Source organism: Empidonax traillii, unplaced genomic scaffold (assembly GCF_003031625.1).
Source record: "Empidonax traillii isolate 1590-97213 ecotype Southwest subspecies unplaced genomic scaffold, ASM303162v1 scaffold248:size1534464, whole genome shotgun sequence".
Lineage (NCBI taxonomy): Eukaryota > Metazoa > Chordata > Aves > Passeriformes > Tyrannidae > Empidonax > Empidonax traillii.
This window is the reverse complement of record NW_020955441.1, coordinates 609,316-626,012: the sequence shown is the minus strand read 5'-3', so window position 1 is coordinate 626,012 and position 16,697 is coordinate 609,316. Positions and strand designations below refer to the sequence as shown.

The 16,697-nt window shown below is 39.3% G+C and overlaps 1 protein-coding gene across 3 annotated transcripts in view; it reads left to right on the top strand.

Moving 5' to 3' along the window:
• The window catches only part of GALK2 (galactokinase 2), a 45,468-nt gene that overhangs the window by 22,708 nt on the left and 6,063 nt on the right, over window positions 1-16,697 (top strand). For 2 of the 3 annotated variants that reach the window (XM_027888944.1, XM_027888946.1), the window contains exons 6-9: window positions 134-232; window positions 2,944-3,096; window positions 8,122-8,332; window positions 16,010-16,211. In XM_027888944.1, the coding sequence (XP_027744745.1) occupies window positions 134-232; window positions 2,944-3,096; window positions 8,122-8,332; window positions 16,010-16,211 (665 nt within the window). The remainder of the gene's footprint in view (window positions 1-133; window positions 233-2,943; window positions 3,097-8,121; window positions 8,333-16,009; window positions 16,212-16,697) is intronic. The other variant, XM_027888945.1, reaches the window with a different exon arrangement.

The following is a 16,697-nucleotide window of genomic DNA, read 5'->3' as shown; positions in this document are numbered from 1 at the left end:
GATGTGTGAGAGACAGTGGTTTCAGAACTCTGTCCTTATTTCCTTTGTTTTCTCACTAGTTCATATGATGTAAACAGAATAAAAGTACCATCCTTAACCCTGGCTGAAGGTTCACATGTTAATATTTTTTCAGGTGGAACTGGCAGAAATTTGCACGAGGAGCGAGCGTTACATTGGCACAGAAGGTGGAGGGATGGACCAGGCGATCTCTTTTCTGGCAGAAGAAGGAACTGTATGTGGATCTTTGTCATCTAAACTAACACTGTCATACTAATTTATGGAAACAAAAAATACCTTTACAGCTGTCCAGCAGAAAGACAAGATGAGAAACTGGGGTACCTTAGTAAGCAGTATGAGCACCACTGGTGTACAAATGAAATGGGAATTAAATGTATACACTTGTGTACAATTGAGTATGGCAAGTTTGAATATGATGGGGAAAATGAGAAATGGCAAGGAGGAAGGAAAAGATGTGGGAAAAGATGTACTCTAGCAGAGCACCAGGTTCCACGCTATTTGGCCAATTCATCGCTGAACTCAGAATATTTCCCGTATAATGAAGTCTGAATGGTCAGCATGCCTTGTATTCAGTGAAAATGGGATAATTATTACAAAAATGCTTTCTTGAAAATTCTCATAACCAAGCAGTTCTAGGATGTTTTGCCAGGTTCAGTTACAAAGACAATGGAGACTTTTTTTCACTAGTTTTGCTAATTCCAGACAATTCTGTGGCTGGAATCTGATGCAGAAGGCATTTAGCTGCCCTAAACGTGGTGACAGAAGGTGGACTAGCTATGATAAACAGGACCTGCCAAGTTATGCATGAGTGCTTGGAGTGGAATTTACAGTGGAGTTCATCCCTGTCCCAGAAAATGCACAGGCCTGTGACTGTTTCAACCTCAAACCTGTCAAAACACTTTTATTGAAATTGATGGAGCATTTCACGAAAACCTTTACTTTCCTTATGATTATGGTATTGTATCCCTACAGCTTTTGTTCCTTAGTGCCATATCTTGGATGAGCTTACACAGAAAAAGAGATTTCCTAGAATTACACCAAACACTTAATGCCATCATGAGACACGTGTATTTTCAATTTCACATCACCTGCACCTGCTCTGCACCTTCCCTTCATGTCTGTACTGTTAGCAGTAAAAACACAGCTCATGAATAATGAGATATTGTTAGTGTGCACACAGAAGATCATCTTAGTGGAAGCTTTTCTAATATGAAAAGGTGGTGATCAAAAAGACAAAGAAAATGTTAGAAAATATTAGAAAAGAAATTGTGAACAAACCAGAAAATATCCTTGCTTCAGTTTACTTGCAGCTGAATGCAGTCCTGGCCTCCCATCTTAAAAAAATACACTAGAACGACAAAGCACAGTAAAGGACACTGAGGTTGATCAAAGCTGTTGTTTTTTTATAAGAGCATTGACTGAATAATTTAAAGCTTTTCAGCTTGGAAAACAAGAAGCTTAGAGGGTGATACTTTGAAGCTTTGTAAAACCCCTAAATGAGCAAAGAGAAGGTAAATGGAGAATTCAATGCAATTTTTTTCATAACTGAAGAACTAATAGAAACACAATGACATTAACAAGCAGCTTGTTAAAAACAAACAAGGAAGTTTGGGTTTTTTTTCCAAAACATTCATTGTTAAATTGAGAAATACCGTACATTGTGGAAGGCAGAAGCTTTAAAAGGGTTCCAAAAAGACCTTCTTGGATACACTATTAGAGCATTAGCCTATTTGTAGCTATTAAACATAATAGTTGGATGTTTCTTCCAGTGTAAGCATAACCACTGCAATCTTTGCTTATGGAAAGCTAGAAAAATATACCCCCCCAAAAAAAGATTGCTTTATGTATATCCTAGTTTTTATTCCTCCTAAACAGCCATTTATGGCTACTGTTGGGATCAGGACACTAGCCCAGCTCAGGGGCACATTCTGATCTAATGCAGCAGTTCTTAAAGGGAATACTGAAATGTAAGCAAGTCTGTCTGTCCTGATGGTGACTCTGTGGTGTGGGGCAGAGTCTCAGTGGCAGGGAGTCACACACATGCTGTACATAATGTACAAGCAGATTTGTCATTGTTTATTTAGCACTCGAGCTGCTCAGGGAACTCTCTGGGGGTGAGCGGTGCCAAAGCCAGTGAGACAGCCCTGCTTGCAGAGTCACAGTCTATTCGAAGAAGCCAAAGCAGGGCACATGATTTACAACTTATCCCAATGAAAAACCAGATGTGAATTTAATCTCTTGATTACATTACATCCTGAATTATTTAATTAATGGATGCCTAGCTTATTCCATGAAAAGGTCAAATGTTGGGAACATCTTAACGCAGCCTGTGTAAGCATCTGTGAGGCAAGGCAGTCTCTTATGTCAGAAAGGACACAAAAAACTACATTTTTATATGTAGTTTTAACTTCTCTGGTTGTCCATATGTGCCCTAATAAGTGTCTCCAGTCCAAAAATGTTGGTACTATCCTGTACCTCAGTGAACTAATCTTGATGTAGTGGAAAATCCGAAGACCGAGGAGGAGACGGACATTGATGAAGGGGCAGGGAATGCGAAGCCCCTTGTTTTAGTAGCAGGCACATTAACTTCAGCCAGGCCTGCTACTTTTCTGTAGATCAAAGAAAAACTGTTGTTTAAACAGGCAAGAAAAATAGGTTGGGTGGGGTTCTTTGAAACGCTGAAAAAACCCAAAGACTTAATGGAAACATTTTAACATCCAGCTACAGGGAAAGGTTTGAAATGTATGTGTAACTTGACCAATGAGGTTAAACCTCTTTTCTCACTGTTTCATGTCAGCTTTCTTTCCTTAACTGTCTCTGGATTTTCAAGAGAAAAAACATGCAAATTTGCATTTGATTTATAGAACTAAGTGCTCTGTTAGCTAGTAGTAAATTAAAACTAACCATTCATTTTTCTTTCAATAGGCCAAGTTGATAGAGTTCAATCCACTGAAGGCGACTGATGTTAGACTTCCAAGTGGAGCAGCGTTTGTTATTGCAAACAGTTGTGTTGAAATGAATAAAGCAGCAACTTCTCATTTCAATATTAGGGTAATGGAGTGTCGGCTGGCTACAAAGGTAGGGCATGGCTTATGTCAAACTCTAATGAAACCTTCATCTAAATATGTGCTTTTTTCCACTGCTGACCAGTTGTGTCTTTAACACCTGGCTAGGTGCTACTTTAAGTATAATTTTTCTTACCAGAACCAGACACCTCCATGTGCAGGACAAGAACTCCTGCTGAGCTTAATGGAAGTGCAAGGATTGCGTCCTTATATAGAAGATTATGTGATTTAGTTCTATTAAATTTATTTTGTGTTATATTTCAGTGGAGGAAGTAAGTCTATTTTTCAGAAAAAAATATTCTCACTTAATAAGATAGACTGTTTCTAATTAAAGTTGAATAATGACAAATAATGGAAAACAACCAGTATGGTCACATGTTTATATGTGTATATGGCAATAGATGTGCATTTTATAGGATTTAGAGAACATCAAATCTACTAGTTGGAGGCCTGGAAGTAATACTGGAAATGCTGAATAGCAGCATGTATGTCAGTGTAAAGTTAAAAAAAAAAGGCTTGAATCAAACTCCAACATTTATGCTGTACTGCCAGTTTACAGCTTGAAATTATCTCTAAAATCTATGGAAATTGAACCGGAAAAAAATCTAAATTCTGCCTCAATTCTAGATTTTGTATGTTCAGGAATATGTAGATGTAGGGTATGATTTGAGGTTTTTATGGGAAGACAGTGCATTTTTCTTTGATTAGAGTAAACGAGGAGTAAGCATAAAGATCCACTGCAGTTATTCCCAGCATGGTGTGCTGTGTGAAAGAACAGAATTTGGGTCACAAGGTCTAGAAGAAAGTTTTGAAAAACAGCGTGGAATTCCTTGCCACAAAACATTTGGCCAGTATCTGATGAATATTCAGAAATACTTTGAACATCTTTTGGCATCATGATTCTATAAATCAGTAATTTCTTTTATGTTTTAGTCAGTGCTAAAAAAAAAAAGAGATGATCAGATACTGACAAAACATATTATAAAATAATGGGTTGAGATATTTTTCGAGGAGGGAAGCTAAACCTCAGATGACTTTTTCAATGGGCTATAAACTCAAGTATTAAAAAAATAGCTGCATTTCAGTTGTATATAAGATGGCGTAAAACTAATAGCACCAATGACCATAGTTAAAGCTGTTGTCACTGAAGTTAATAAAAAGATTCTTATGCCACTGAGAAAACAAATAGAAGGACCTGTCTATATGATAATTCTGGTATAACTGATAGACCTCTAATTTAGGATAGCTACTTGACTAAATATGTATTTTTTAGGAAGAGCTTCTTTTGGAAAGTCATTTTTTTGCATAAGAAATAGAGAGGCTTCAAAGATGATCTATTCTAAAAGGCAAAGTGCAACAATGAGTGCATTAAGCTGTAAGAGCTTTTGAGGTACTGTTCCATATACCAGATTTTGTGAACTGAATCACAGTTTTCTAAAGTGCTTTAAATTATTAGTCCTGTGCAGTAAATGAAAAAGGTAGTAAGGAAAGATCATTTTTTTATACATTCCTGTTAGCTGTGATGTAATCTCTAAAAAGGTACTTTTAGCAGATGCCTGATTGTAAGGAGACTAACAACATACACCTGTCTGTCTTTAAACATATGCTACCCAGATGGAAAGTTGCACACACTATAAAAATACATTGAGCCAGGAAAAGACTGTCTTTAGGAAGAGGTCACAGCAGGGTGAAGGAGGGCAGGTATGTAAGTGGAAACAGGGAAGTCTTTTAAGCACCATTAAGCTAATGGAACTATGAAATAACATGCTGGGCCTTACAATAATGCTTTAAAAGAAATTCTCATTGTAAGTGCCTTAGGATAGGCTTTTTTCCCCCTTTCTGCTTTAGGTAATTCTAGAATTTCCTACTGCTTGCAGAAAGCTCTATGCAAGTAAAGATGGCAACACAACATATCTCTGCTGGCATTAATGTAGAACATTTTGATATCAGTCTGTCCTGTAGCAAATGAGCTCTTGATCATCCTCACAAAATTATCTTTCTTAAGATTCTGTTCCTTTCCCTTCCCTTCTGGAGGGTCATTCTTTTGCTCAGTTCTTTTTTTCCCCCCCTTTCTCTATTCTTGTAGCAGCTTCTGAGTGCTTTCCTGCACTCTATTAGTGTGTTTAAAGACACTTCTGTTCTGCAGAGCACTCGCAGTTCCAAGGGAAATGAACTTGTACCTCGTCCTTGGGAAGCCTCACCCGGTGGGTGCTGCAGGAGCGTCGGGAGCGCCGCGCTCTGCCCCCTGTGTGGTTCCCTGCACTGCCAGCTGGAGCCTGGGCCAAGAACGTCTGCAATGCCATGGAGTTCACCAGCCAATGTTTGTTAAATGGGGAAAGATGCTCAGATGGCATTGTAGAAATGTAATGTGTTAGAAAGCGGTGTTGTTACAGAAGTATTCCTGGACTTACTCCTAGTCAGACTTTCTTTTATTTATATTTGTCCCATCGTTTACCAAGTATGTTTTCCTCTCAGTTATTTGCAGTGCTCCAGTGTGCCTATTGAACAAGAAAGGACAATAAAGCCCACAGATGCTATATCCTGGCAATTAAGAGCCAGCTGCATGATGTCCACATCTTTAATCCATCTAGTCAGAGATCATGAAGAAAATATCCAACTGTGGAAGCAGTATTGGGATTACTTTTGTGCATTAAAGAGATGGGATTTTTGTCCCCATTTCTCTTCTGTGTCCATTACAGTGTGAGCTGCTGCAGCCAGACTGTTTTCAAACACCATTCCTGTTTGCCCATAACATTTTTCCCAGGGCTGTTAGAACAGAAGCTTTGCTGGAATCAGGACAGGCCTTTCCAGCAAAGCCCGCTGGCCCAACAGGGTCAAGTTTCCATTTGGAACATTTGACCTGTAAAACCCCAGCCTAGTTGGCTCACCTGAAATACGGCATCTCCCTTGAAGTACAGAAATGGGAACAGATGTGACAATGCATGTGGTATATTTCTGCAGGGGATTATTTATTCAAAAAGGAAGTAGGAAAATTTTCCTTGCCTTATAGAACGTTATTGTTTATAAATTCCTAGTTCTGTTTAACTGCTGGTAGTAAAGTCTAGGGGATGCTGAATAAAAGGATTAAAGCACAAGGAAAAACATTTCCATTCATTTAGCACCTTGAAGCAAATCTAAAAACATGTCACAAACGTGCACCACCATACAAGATATTTAGGTATTTAAGTAAAATGAAGCAATAATTGTTATTCTAAGTTACCAGTAAGTAAGCTAAAATAAAGTTACATAAAAGCTGTGGAGTTCTAGGTACTCAGAGCCTTTGAAAAGGAGACCAGAAGTGACTTAATCATTCTTTTACAAGAAAATTTTCTCTGACTGATTTCTGCATAAGCCACTAAATGGTTCTGCTTCTTTCCCTACCAGTAAACATAGAAAATTGTGATTTAAATGGCAACAGAGTTATATGATTAGGATTTTGTTTGGATTTTGTTTGTTCTGCTCTGCTGAGCCTCACATAAATCTCAGCAAGTCACTAGATGGCACCAAAAGTAGTTAATTTTTAGATACTGTAATAAAGCAAAACTGGAGGAGCCCCTGCAAAGGCACTGCTGGAGAAGAGTGAGAATCTACGCCAGATAGTTGGGCAGTGAACCTCCTGCTTAAATTTCATTCTGTAACTTTGCACAAAACAAAGCAAATACATTTCAGACATGTATGGAAATCCCATGCCTTTTTAAATAGAAAGTTAAATGGCTTTGCTGAATTAAGACATAAATGATTTCAAACCGATCTCGCTCAAAACCAGCGCTTATTGAAAAGAGTAACAAAACACTCTGGGTGAAACCTTGGCCCTGTTGATGAGAGGTTTGAACCCTGATTTGTATAGAAAAAGGATTTCATTCCCTGATCTTACTGCACTGGTTTAAAGTCTTTGCAAACCTACAGCCTGATCTGGCATACTTGGAAATTTAATCTCAGTTTAAAAGGTGCAGAAGTGGAGATGAGCCATGTGCTTATGAACACAGCAGAATGACAGTGGAGTGTCCCTGCTAATCTGTGTCTGACTCTGTAGCAATCTGTTGAAATTAAAGCTGATATGTCAGTAGGATCCCACAGTGACCACTTAATATTCTTCCCTATTTAATAACATCAAAAATATTGCCCCTTGGTAGGAAAGCTGCTTTGTTCAACCATTTTCATTGGGCACGTGAGAGCATCAACACGGACAACAACCTTCCAGGGAAAAGCCTGTTTGGCATATTGCCTGTCAGGATTCAGGGTTGAAGTAACTACTGTCAATTGCTAAAACTTCACAAAGATACACAGAGCATGATATCATTGCCAACAACGAGGAAAGCAGATGCATCTATAACTAATTACCCTCACAGCAACCATGCAGGAACGGAACAGATTCTGACCAACACATCGTAATGTTCCTGTAGAGGCTCAGAAGTCCCTTTAAACTGGATATTAAAAGAAGATACTTAAAATGTACCTTAAACTCTAGAGATTGAGAAAGGTTACAGTTATTCTCCAAACAAATCTTATGATCACTTTCACATTTTTAAGGCTATTACAAGCAAGGGTTTTAATGACAATCTCAGTGTTCATCAGAAAATTCCAGGAGCGTATTGGAAAGGTCAAACTGAGATTTAAATGTTAGAGCAAACACTAATGGTACAGAAATAGACTTTTTAAGGACTGGTAGTGTTACAATATCACAGCATTTTTACAAGCAGTTGTCCAGACGGGATTGTAAAAGGTAAGTAAGTGCTTGAAGTAACAAAGCTCATAGAAAAGGATAAATCATTTATTTGATTCCACACAAATAATGCCAGTAGGATTTCTACAGACAGTATCTGATTTGAGGGAAGAATAGCTGTCATTCACAGACCTTTTATAAATAAACATGATTGTCTGCTGCATACTAATAGAAAGTTTCTGATGGTTCCCAGCTAAGAAGTGAGAGGAGAAAATGGGCCCTAAAGGTATTTACAGATAATTAATTTTTCGAAACAGGAAAGTACAATATTTTCTGATGTGTTCTTTTTTTTTTTTTTTTTTTTTTTAATTTCAGCTCCTCTCAAAGTCAAAAGGCTTAGACTGGAAAAAAATGTTGAAGCTCCATGATGTGCAAACCGAGCTAGGAGTTAGCCTAGAGGAAATGCTGACCATTGTGGAGGAGGTATTACATCCTGAGCCTTACAGCAGAGAGGAAATTTGTAAATGCCTGGGAATTAGCCTGGAGGAGCTCTGCTCTCAGATCCTTAGTCAAAACATTCAAGATGGTAAGCATATATGACATGGTGGGGTTTACTGTACAATGTTTGTATTATATAAAAAGGTTATGCATTAATAAGTAGTGCAGGTGGAAGTCTTGACAGAACACTCGCCTGGAATCTTGGTTAGCAACTGAAAGAATTGATATCATCATTAACTGATAATCATCATCATCACTGATATCATCATCAACTGATAATTTCATTCCAATTTGAAAAAATAGAGCAAAACTTTGATTTTGATTGAACTGTTTCAAAAATGATAGCAGATCACTTGGTATTTTATATTAGCCTGTGCTGTTTGAGTCATTTCTAAACAACCCAGGTTTTTTTCTAGGGAAAAGTCTAAACTAGGCTTCCTTTTTAGGCAGTAAGTACAGCAAAACTGAACATTTTGGATGATTACAGAGTCATTAAAATGAATCCTGTTTGCTCTCACTTAAATGGTGTTAAAAGACCAGCAGAGATGGGCTTGTGTTTCTGTTTTTGAACTGATAAATTCCTGGTCACTTCCTAAAACATGCACTGGGCAGCAAATCCTCTGGGTCTCTCCTGAGACAGAAGTTTCTGTCACTATCAGTATTTCCTTTTTCTTTTAGGAAAATGTTGGTGGAGATGAACAATTTACTCTTTAAAGTATTTCCCTTGTGTTATTGTTTCTGATTATACCATACAGTCATGAGCATTGTCCCACATGGAATGGATCCTGGAAGGGTTGCTAATAACAATGAATAATAGAGAATTTATGAAATAGTTCATTTGCATTTATAACAGGCTTCCAATTGAGATCAGAATCTCTCTTGAAGAACTACATAGAATCCTTTTTCCTTGTTTCCATTCTGTAGCCTTAACAGCTCTATTTTTTTGTAGCTGACTTATATCCTTTCCAGTCCTTGCCAAGACTGCTTTCAGGAATGTGTACATTTGATGTATATAAATCCATAATACAGCTATCTATGCTGACACTTATATTTAAATAATCTATCTATCTGGAGTGATTATAAGTTTTATATTTTGACCAAGGGCCAGGTCCTGAATCTATAAGCTGTTGTGCACCCCAATGGTATCAGACAGTATGAAACTCTTACTGTCTAATTACACTGCCAGAGGGTACCAGGATGGACTGGGATATCCTAATCCAGCTCTTTATCTCCATAGAGAGAGTTTGGATAACTCTGTGCTGTCTGCACATGAGGAATATACTGAACCAGTACCTGCACTCTGCAACATTTTCGTGGGAATCTCCAAGGTTTTAAATCCCTTCTGCTGTCCCTGTGCTCTCCCCTTCACGAAGCAATACAAGACTATTAACTTACAGATGTTTATGCTCCTCATACCTGCTTTGTACAACAAAATTCTACAGTTCTGTAGAATTGAGTTGTTTATACAGGTTATCTTGATTTTTTTTTTTCAAGCAACAAAGTCTGGATAAAAAATTCAGACATAAAAGCTACAGAAGAAACTCAAAGGAAATTTTATACTGTAGCTCTGAATACCATTTGCAGATGTTTGCTGAGCAGAATCTCTTAAACTTGCATGACCGTGATTTCAGTTGATAAGACCAATTAAAAAGGGCTACGCTGAAAGCGTCTTTGCATGTACAACATAAAATTAAATAACAGATTTCTGTAAAACATATGCAAAGAAGAAACAAGACAGACCCAGACAGAAAGAATCTAAATCCAGAGTGTGTTTTTTTTACGCACTGCACATACTGTGTGTTACACTGGCTTTGGAAAAGCACAGGCTGTTTGGTTAAAATACTTTTCTTATTTCCCCTCTGCTTTCCCACTCTTATTTTAATGACAGTGCCTGGCTTCTTCATGTGAGAGAAAACATTCAGTCAAATAAGTAACCTCTGCAGAGAATTTCAGTGTTGTTGAACTTCTTTGTTCAACGTGAAGAACAAACCATAACATTTAGGATATCTTTCTTTCTTTGTACACGTTTTATCACTTTTTTTGATACAATATTATAATGTTAAGGGTAAATTACTTACATGCAAGTTTCTATTTATATAATTTATTGCATTCTGAGTTTTTTCTGTGGCTTAATAGATATTGTCAGTAGTTTTAATTTTTTCTATTATTCAAAGCCCAGTGATCATTACAAATACTGTTTTGTACTGGCAGTGTATCTCATGTTTAGGGATCTGAAAGTGCTCTGTAAGTATTATTTTAGCCGTAAGTCCAGCTTTCCCTCCTCTGCTTCTTCAGTGGCAGTAACAAAGTTCTATCACTATACAAGGATGACCAGATAAAAACTGTGTATCCCAAAGGAAAATGGTATGGACAGACTTTGGGCAAGTCCCAGGCCAGGTCTGGAAGCACAGAGTAACTTTGCATCCCTTTTACAGACAAATACTCCAGGATTTCTGCAGTTCCCCACTGTACACTTGTTCTGTTCCCCACGTTTGGAGAAGCACAGAGGGTTTAGAAAGCCTCTCTAAAGTTCTTGCAGTTGTTCCTTGGCCAGCTCAAAATCCTGAGTTTAAAGCTCCCTTGCAAATGTTTACACATGGATTGCACTTGTGGCTTCTGAACATCTCTAGAAAAATAATATTTATTGCTTTTTAAGGTGCACTGTGCCATAACTTTGGCTTGGACTCGAGTGCTTCACAGAAAATATAGTGTGTGGTGATTGTGGGACATTAGTATTTATAAGCTTCACCACAAAAGGATATTTTCCTGTAAAATAGGGTATTCCTTTAACCATTAAGTGTTTTTTTCTTCTTAAGTGAGGTATTCTCAAACTCATTTTTCCTTTTCATGTTTAAAATTGCAACCTAATTTTGACATTTAAACCCGGGAATGAAATCGCCATTGGAGGATCAGGCATGTGCTGTGTGGATTGGGCTGTTTAACTCCTGTTTGTCCCCTGGAAAGAGAATTTTAAGTCTGTGCTGCAGCTTCAATGAGTGGTGCTTGAATAGCCCTTCATTGGTACTGATGGTGATCTCAGAGCAGGAAGAGTGTCCGTGTTCCCTGCACAGACAGGTGGAGGTGAAGGGGGTCTCAGGTGTGAGGTGACTCTGTGCATCAGCAGATGTCCTGCGTGAACAGAAGTTACCTCCAAACTGCCAGACCTAAGAGCACTTCCCAGCTTAAGGGTCCAGCTGCCCACTTCGGCCTTGGCCTGATCCATATCATTCCTTCCACAAAAACAGAGAGGTGGCTGCTCCAGGCCAATCCCATACCTGCAGGATGCAGGTCCTTGGGATGTGCCACAGGCGAGGAACAGGCACTGAGCAGTCAACAAGGTTAGTTGCAAAAGCCTTGTTAAAGCCAGAGTTCCTCTGGATGAAAAATCACTTCAAACCAGTAGTTATCATAATCTTGAAACAGGTGTCTGCTAAATGGGTCACTGAATCCAGTGCTGACTTGTCCCCTGGTTTATTTTCAGAGAGCCAGATTGCAAACAGTTACTTGAGCAGTCCCAGCAGAGTAACTGTTCCCCACTTCAACTAGGGGGTTCACAATCTGGCTCAAATTAAAGCCATCTGGCAACGTTTTCTTATATACATTCTGAGCCAAAACCCTTCACCCTCATCATGTTCAATCAGCAGGATGTCTAACAGAGAAGGGTCCTATTCCACGGGAGGAATGGTGGGAGAAACTGTCCCCTACATGATTGTGCATCGGTGAGTTTTTCCGGTTGTAAATCCCTAACAGTCCCATCAGCTCATTAATCTACAGTGAAACCTATCTTAGGGAGCTGCCAAAGCAACTAGAAAAAAAATATATAACCTGAAGAGGTTGGTCTTTAGCTAAAGGTCAGATAGAATTGTACAGGAAGCCTCTAAAGAAAGGAATCTGCTGAAGCTGAAGTTGTAACAAATAATATGAATTGCTGAGAAGCCACAAGGTTTACTTATAAAGAAAAAAAAATCCCTGTAGATGGAGTGGACAGGTTTGCAGAGTTTTTGTAAAGCTAAAATTAAAAATATGACTATACAGCTGAAAATGCACAGTAAACATTTCTGTTGTATTTAGTTAACCTACAGTTATTTGGGACTAATAGCCCAGATTTTTGTTTATTTAGACATTTTATATGGATTTTGGACAAACTTTCATTAATGTTATTCTGCTGGGTCTTAGCAACTTGGAAGGTTCTTGCTGCAGTGTGAGCTTTTAGTGCCCTGAAAAATGGCACTTTTCTTTCAAGAAGACACCACATTTGGTGGTTTGGAAGGAAATTGAATCTATCTGGGAGACATGACAGAAATCCTCTGCAAAGGAGCAAAGATGGGGTTCAGAGAACTTGGAAATAAGTTGAAGTGGGAGAAACCAGGCCTTTATTACAGTTTGCTGGCTTAGGAAAGTATAGTTACATTTTCAGTTTTATTATCCAATTTTCAGACATTGTAATAGATTTAAGAAGCCACATGCTTTAACAATCTGCATTTTTGCTCTCCTTGGAGCACCACAGAGGGTGAGACCATATAACCCAGTCCTGTGAAACACTGCAAGGTTTTCTTTGAGGGCTTCAGCTTTTCCTCTTTCAGAGCACTCTAGCCCTAGCTCAGATATAAACTAAGCAGGAGTGGGCCTGCTTAGTTTCTTTTAACAGTGGCAGAGTATGGCTTAAGAAATCAGTCTTTTTTAATTGGCAAAAAATGTGACCCCATGAAGCCCAGATTCCAATGAGTCTCTTCTAAAATCACAGCCTCCACAGTGCTCTGACATGTCCTATTAATTCAGACTTTATGAGGAGCTAATATACAGGCTGTGATGTAGCAAAGAGATTCCAATATAGATGCAATATTTGGAAATACCACGTGTGCTCTGCTGTCTTCTATTAGATAGAGATGGTTGGTTGGACTACCCATCCAAACAGAAGAGATAGAGGAGAGTTTCTGTATTATCAGAGGCGTTTGGTGTTGAAAGCTCAAAATACATGAATCGTTTCGTTACTTTAGAATAAGACTTAGAGAGTACAGAGGTATTTGCTGCCCTGAAGATAACATAATACACTGTCAGAGGTGAAAAGCAAGCTATAAAAAAATTTTTTTAAAACACAAACCTAATTATTTGGAAATAAAATGCTGCCCATAAGTGACCAACGGCCAGCATAAGGATCCCAGCCTTTAACCGCTGCCAACTGGGTAAATGTCCCCAGAGCAGCCTGCAAACAACAGCCAGCCACTCTCTCTCACCCTGGAGCTGCCTGGAAGGGCCGTGTTCCCATGGAGAGGGAGCAGTTCCAGGTAGCTCACTGTCCCTGCCCCGGGAGGCTCTCCTGGGAGTCTCCTGCGGAGGACGTGGCGCGGGCCTGGCCGGCCGCCAAGAACCCCAGAGCCCAGCCCGGCTGCCAATCCTGATGTGACGAGCATGGCACAAGCCCAGGGATTCTGAAGGTAATCTGGCCAGTGGAGCATTGCTCTACCAAAGGGTGGTCTCCGAATCAATCACAGCCTTTGGCAAGTCTGTTGCCCGACAATTGAAACCAGACATGTTTTCAGTTCATTCTTTGGGTTACTACTGTTCAATGGTGATTTACAAGAGAGTGCGAGCTATGGCAATCTCTCACGCAACTTTAGATATTCCCTAAACGAATGCACATTTAGAAATCTCCTTGCTCTAAAACAATGGCTTATAAGAAAAGAATATTTAAAGAGAAACCATCCTTAAAAATAGGCCAAGCTGCCTTTCTTCAACGCTCAGAAATACCGAGGCACCGCTCTGCAAAACACAGCGCGACCAACTCCAGCAGCAATAAAATCGGAAACCAAAATATGCTCTTCCTGTGTGATACTCTCAAGTCCGTGTTTCTGGGGGGCACTAAATTTTCTCATTTCTGTCCTAGTTTGAAATGCATTCAGAAGTCTTGTTCAAAACACAAGCAGCACAGGGTTTCTCAGTAGCAGGCTGTATTGAATTACAAAATAAATAGGAGCAGAAGCAATATCAGCAGTAGCAGAAGACTGCTATGTTCAATGTTTCTCTCTCATTTTAGACTACTTGTGTCTTTCTCAGCACTGTATTTTTAGCATTTATAGTTGCGAAATCCTCTGGAGAAATAAAAAAGGGATTATAGAGGTGCTGATGAAGTTTTAGTCTGTAAGGGTTGCAGCCTGGAGTGTACATATGAGAGACTTGATACTGGACATAATTTTATTTCCAGTCTTTCAAGGAAGATTTCTACATAAACTTGCAAATGTAGATTGCTGAAAGTGTCAGAAGTGGTTCCAGAAGTTGGCTGTCTCCACAGAACAGCCAAGTAGGAACTCCATGTGTCTGGGTCAGACAGCAAGTTCTATTTTAAATACAGGGCTTGTCTCTCTTCTCCTTTTACCTCTATTTGACTGTTTCATCAGCCATTTTTGAAAGTAAGAGAGACCAGGAGCTGAAATGAGGAGAGAAACTTCTCTCTAAAGGAGAATTTACATGTAGAAAGAAAATGAGGGATGTTCTGAGGTGCTCTAACAAGGGTGTGCTGTGATGAAGCAGTAGGTGCTCCACATAGAGGTTAAAGTCCACTTATCTAATATTTACCACCCAAACAGCTCAAGCAAACCAATTTAATCATAAATTATGTCATGCATGCTTTTGGTGAACAATGCTTCCTTAATAGTAGCCATGGTATTAAAGCAAACAGAACTATATTGGGAGAGGAAAACAATGAACTACAGCACGAGCTTGGGAAAGGCAGATCAATTGTCAGATATTAGTTGCAAACGAAACCCTCCTGTAAATATGAGTGGCTTGCAGAGCCTTTAGCCAAAGCCATCTCCTTCCTTTTTATGCCCCATTTTTTAGGCTTGATGAAGGTCTCTACCCTGGTGGCCACCCAGGTTTGGGCACCTCCCAGCCCTTCCCAGAGGAATTGCTTTTCCATGGCCCAACTGAAAAATTTCAGCCAAAATTCTTGCACTAGTCTTCAGTCTTCGTAGGTCGGTACCAAGCAGTACCTGCCTGAGCTTGGCATCTCATCCACACAGGCAACACTTAAATACTTAAAAACACCAAAAATAAACCCTGAAAACCAAAGTGAAAACACCTGTGCTCTTCACTGTGCCTTTAATCCAGTATTATTTACAGTCAGGTTGAGCCCCTATCATTGGGAAGGTATTTGAGAGGGCTTTGTTACCTGTGCCTCATGGAATAGGGAAAGAGCATTTTTGTTACTGTTAAAAAAAAAAAGAAAAAAAAAAAAGAAGGTTGTGGTTTTTGTGGTGTTTTTCTCTCAAGCAAAGGTCTGTCCACACAGTTCCACGATTGCTGCAGATTTGGCCTGGAGCAGCCACACACCAGGCCCTGGGCCAGCAGGTGCTGCCTGACAGCTGCCTGTAGGGCACGGGGGACCCTCCAGGTGTTCTCCTGCCTCCTTTCTGTTGGTATTTGAAAACATGAAAGCTTTAGATTAATACCCTAAAGCTGTTGCTGCCAACCCTTGAACTTGTGCCTTGCTTCTGCAAAGTAAGGGGGAGACTGGGCCTGTTCACACAGCAAATAACCAGAGTATGTGCATGAAGTCATCAACATGGAAAAAAATGTCTACATTGTATTTTGATAAATTCTAAACACTCTTTTTATTAGGGCTTTTAAAGAAGATGTGAGCTTTTGAAGAAGACTTTTAGCCTAGAAAGTTCTAACACAAAATATGAATTACTAAAAAATGCAATTCTTCTATGTTTTTGCATGTTCCTTCTGTAGTGAATGGTAATGCAATTTTCCTTTTGTTTAGTCTCCACCTTTAAGTTATACCAGCGTGCAAAGCACGTGTACAGTGAAGCTGCCAGAGTGCTGGAATTTCAGAAGATATGCAGCAAAGCACCTGCCAATGCACTCCAGCTGCTGGGAGAATTAATGAACCAGAGCCATATCAGCTGCAGGGAGATGTATGAATGCAGCTGTCCCGAACTGGATCGGCTGGTCGACATCTGCCTGTAAGTTCTGACCACAAGGAAGAGTAATCCTCTGTTGAGAATAGTGCTTGAATTGATGAGAAAATATGACATCGTTGGCTATTGCAATCTTAAAATGAAAGTATTCTTGTCTCTTATTACAAAATTAATCTCCTGCAGGGACATTACATGGTCAATTGTTTCCCTGCTGACATCTGTGTAATGCTTTCAGATGAAAGCTTCAGTTTATGGCTTTATTACAGATTTTGCTTTTGGACTGACTCATCGTCACAAGTGTTACGTTAGACTGTTGGCTATTCCTTTTTAAGTTGTAGAAGAAGTCATAACTCGTTTTCTTACAACATTATTTTACTTGTTCTATTTGAACTCTTTTACTTCTTCTGTGTTTCTTAGAGTTATAGCATCACAGAATGGTTTGGGTTGGAAGGGATCTTAAAGATCATGTAGTTCCAACCCCCTTTCACCAGACCCATCCAACCTGGCCTTGAGCACTTTCAGGGATGGGGC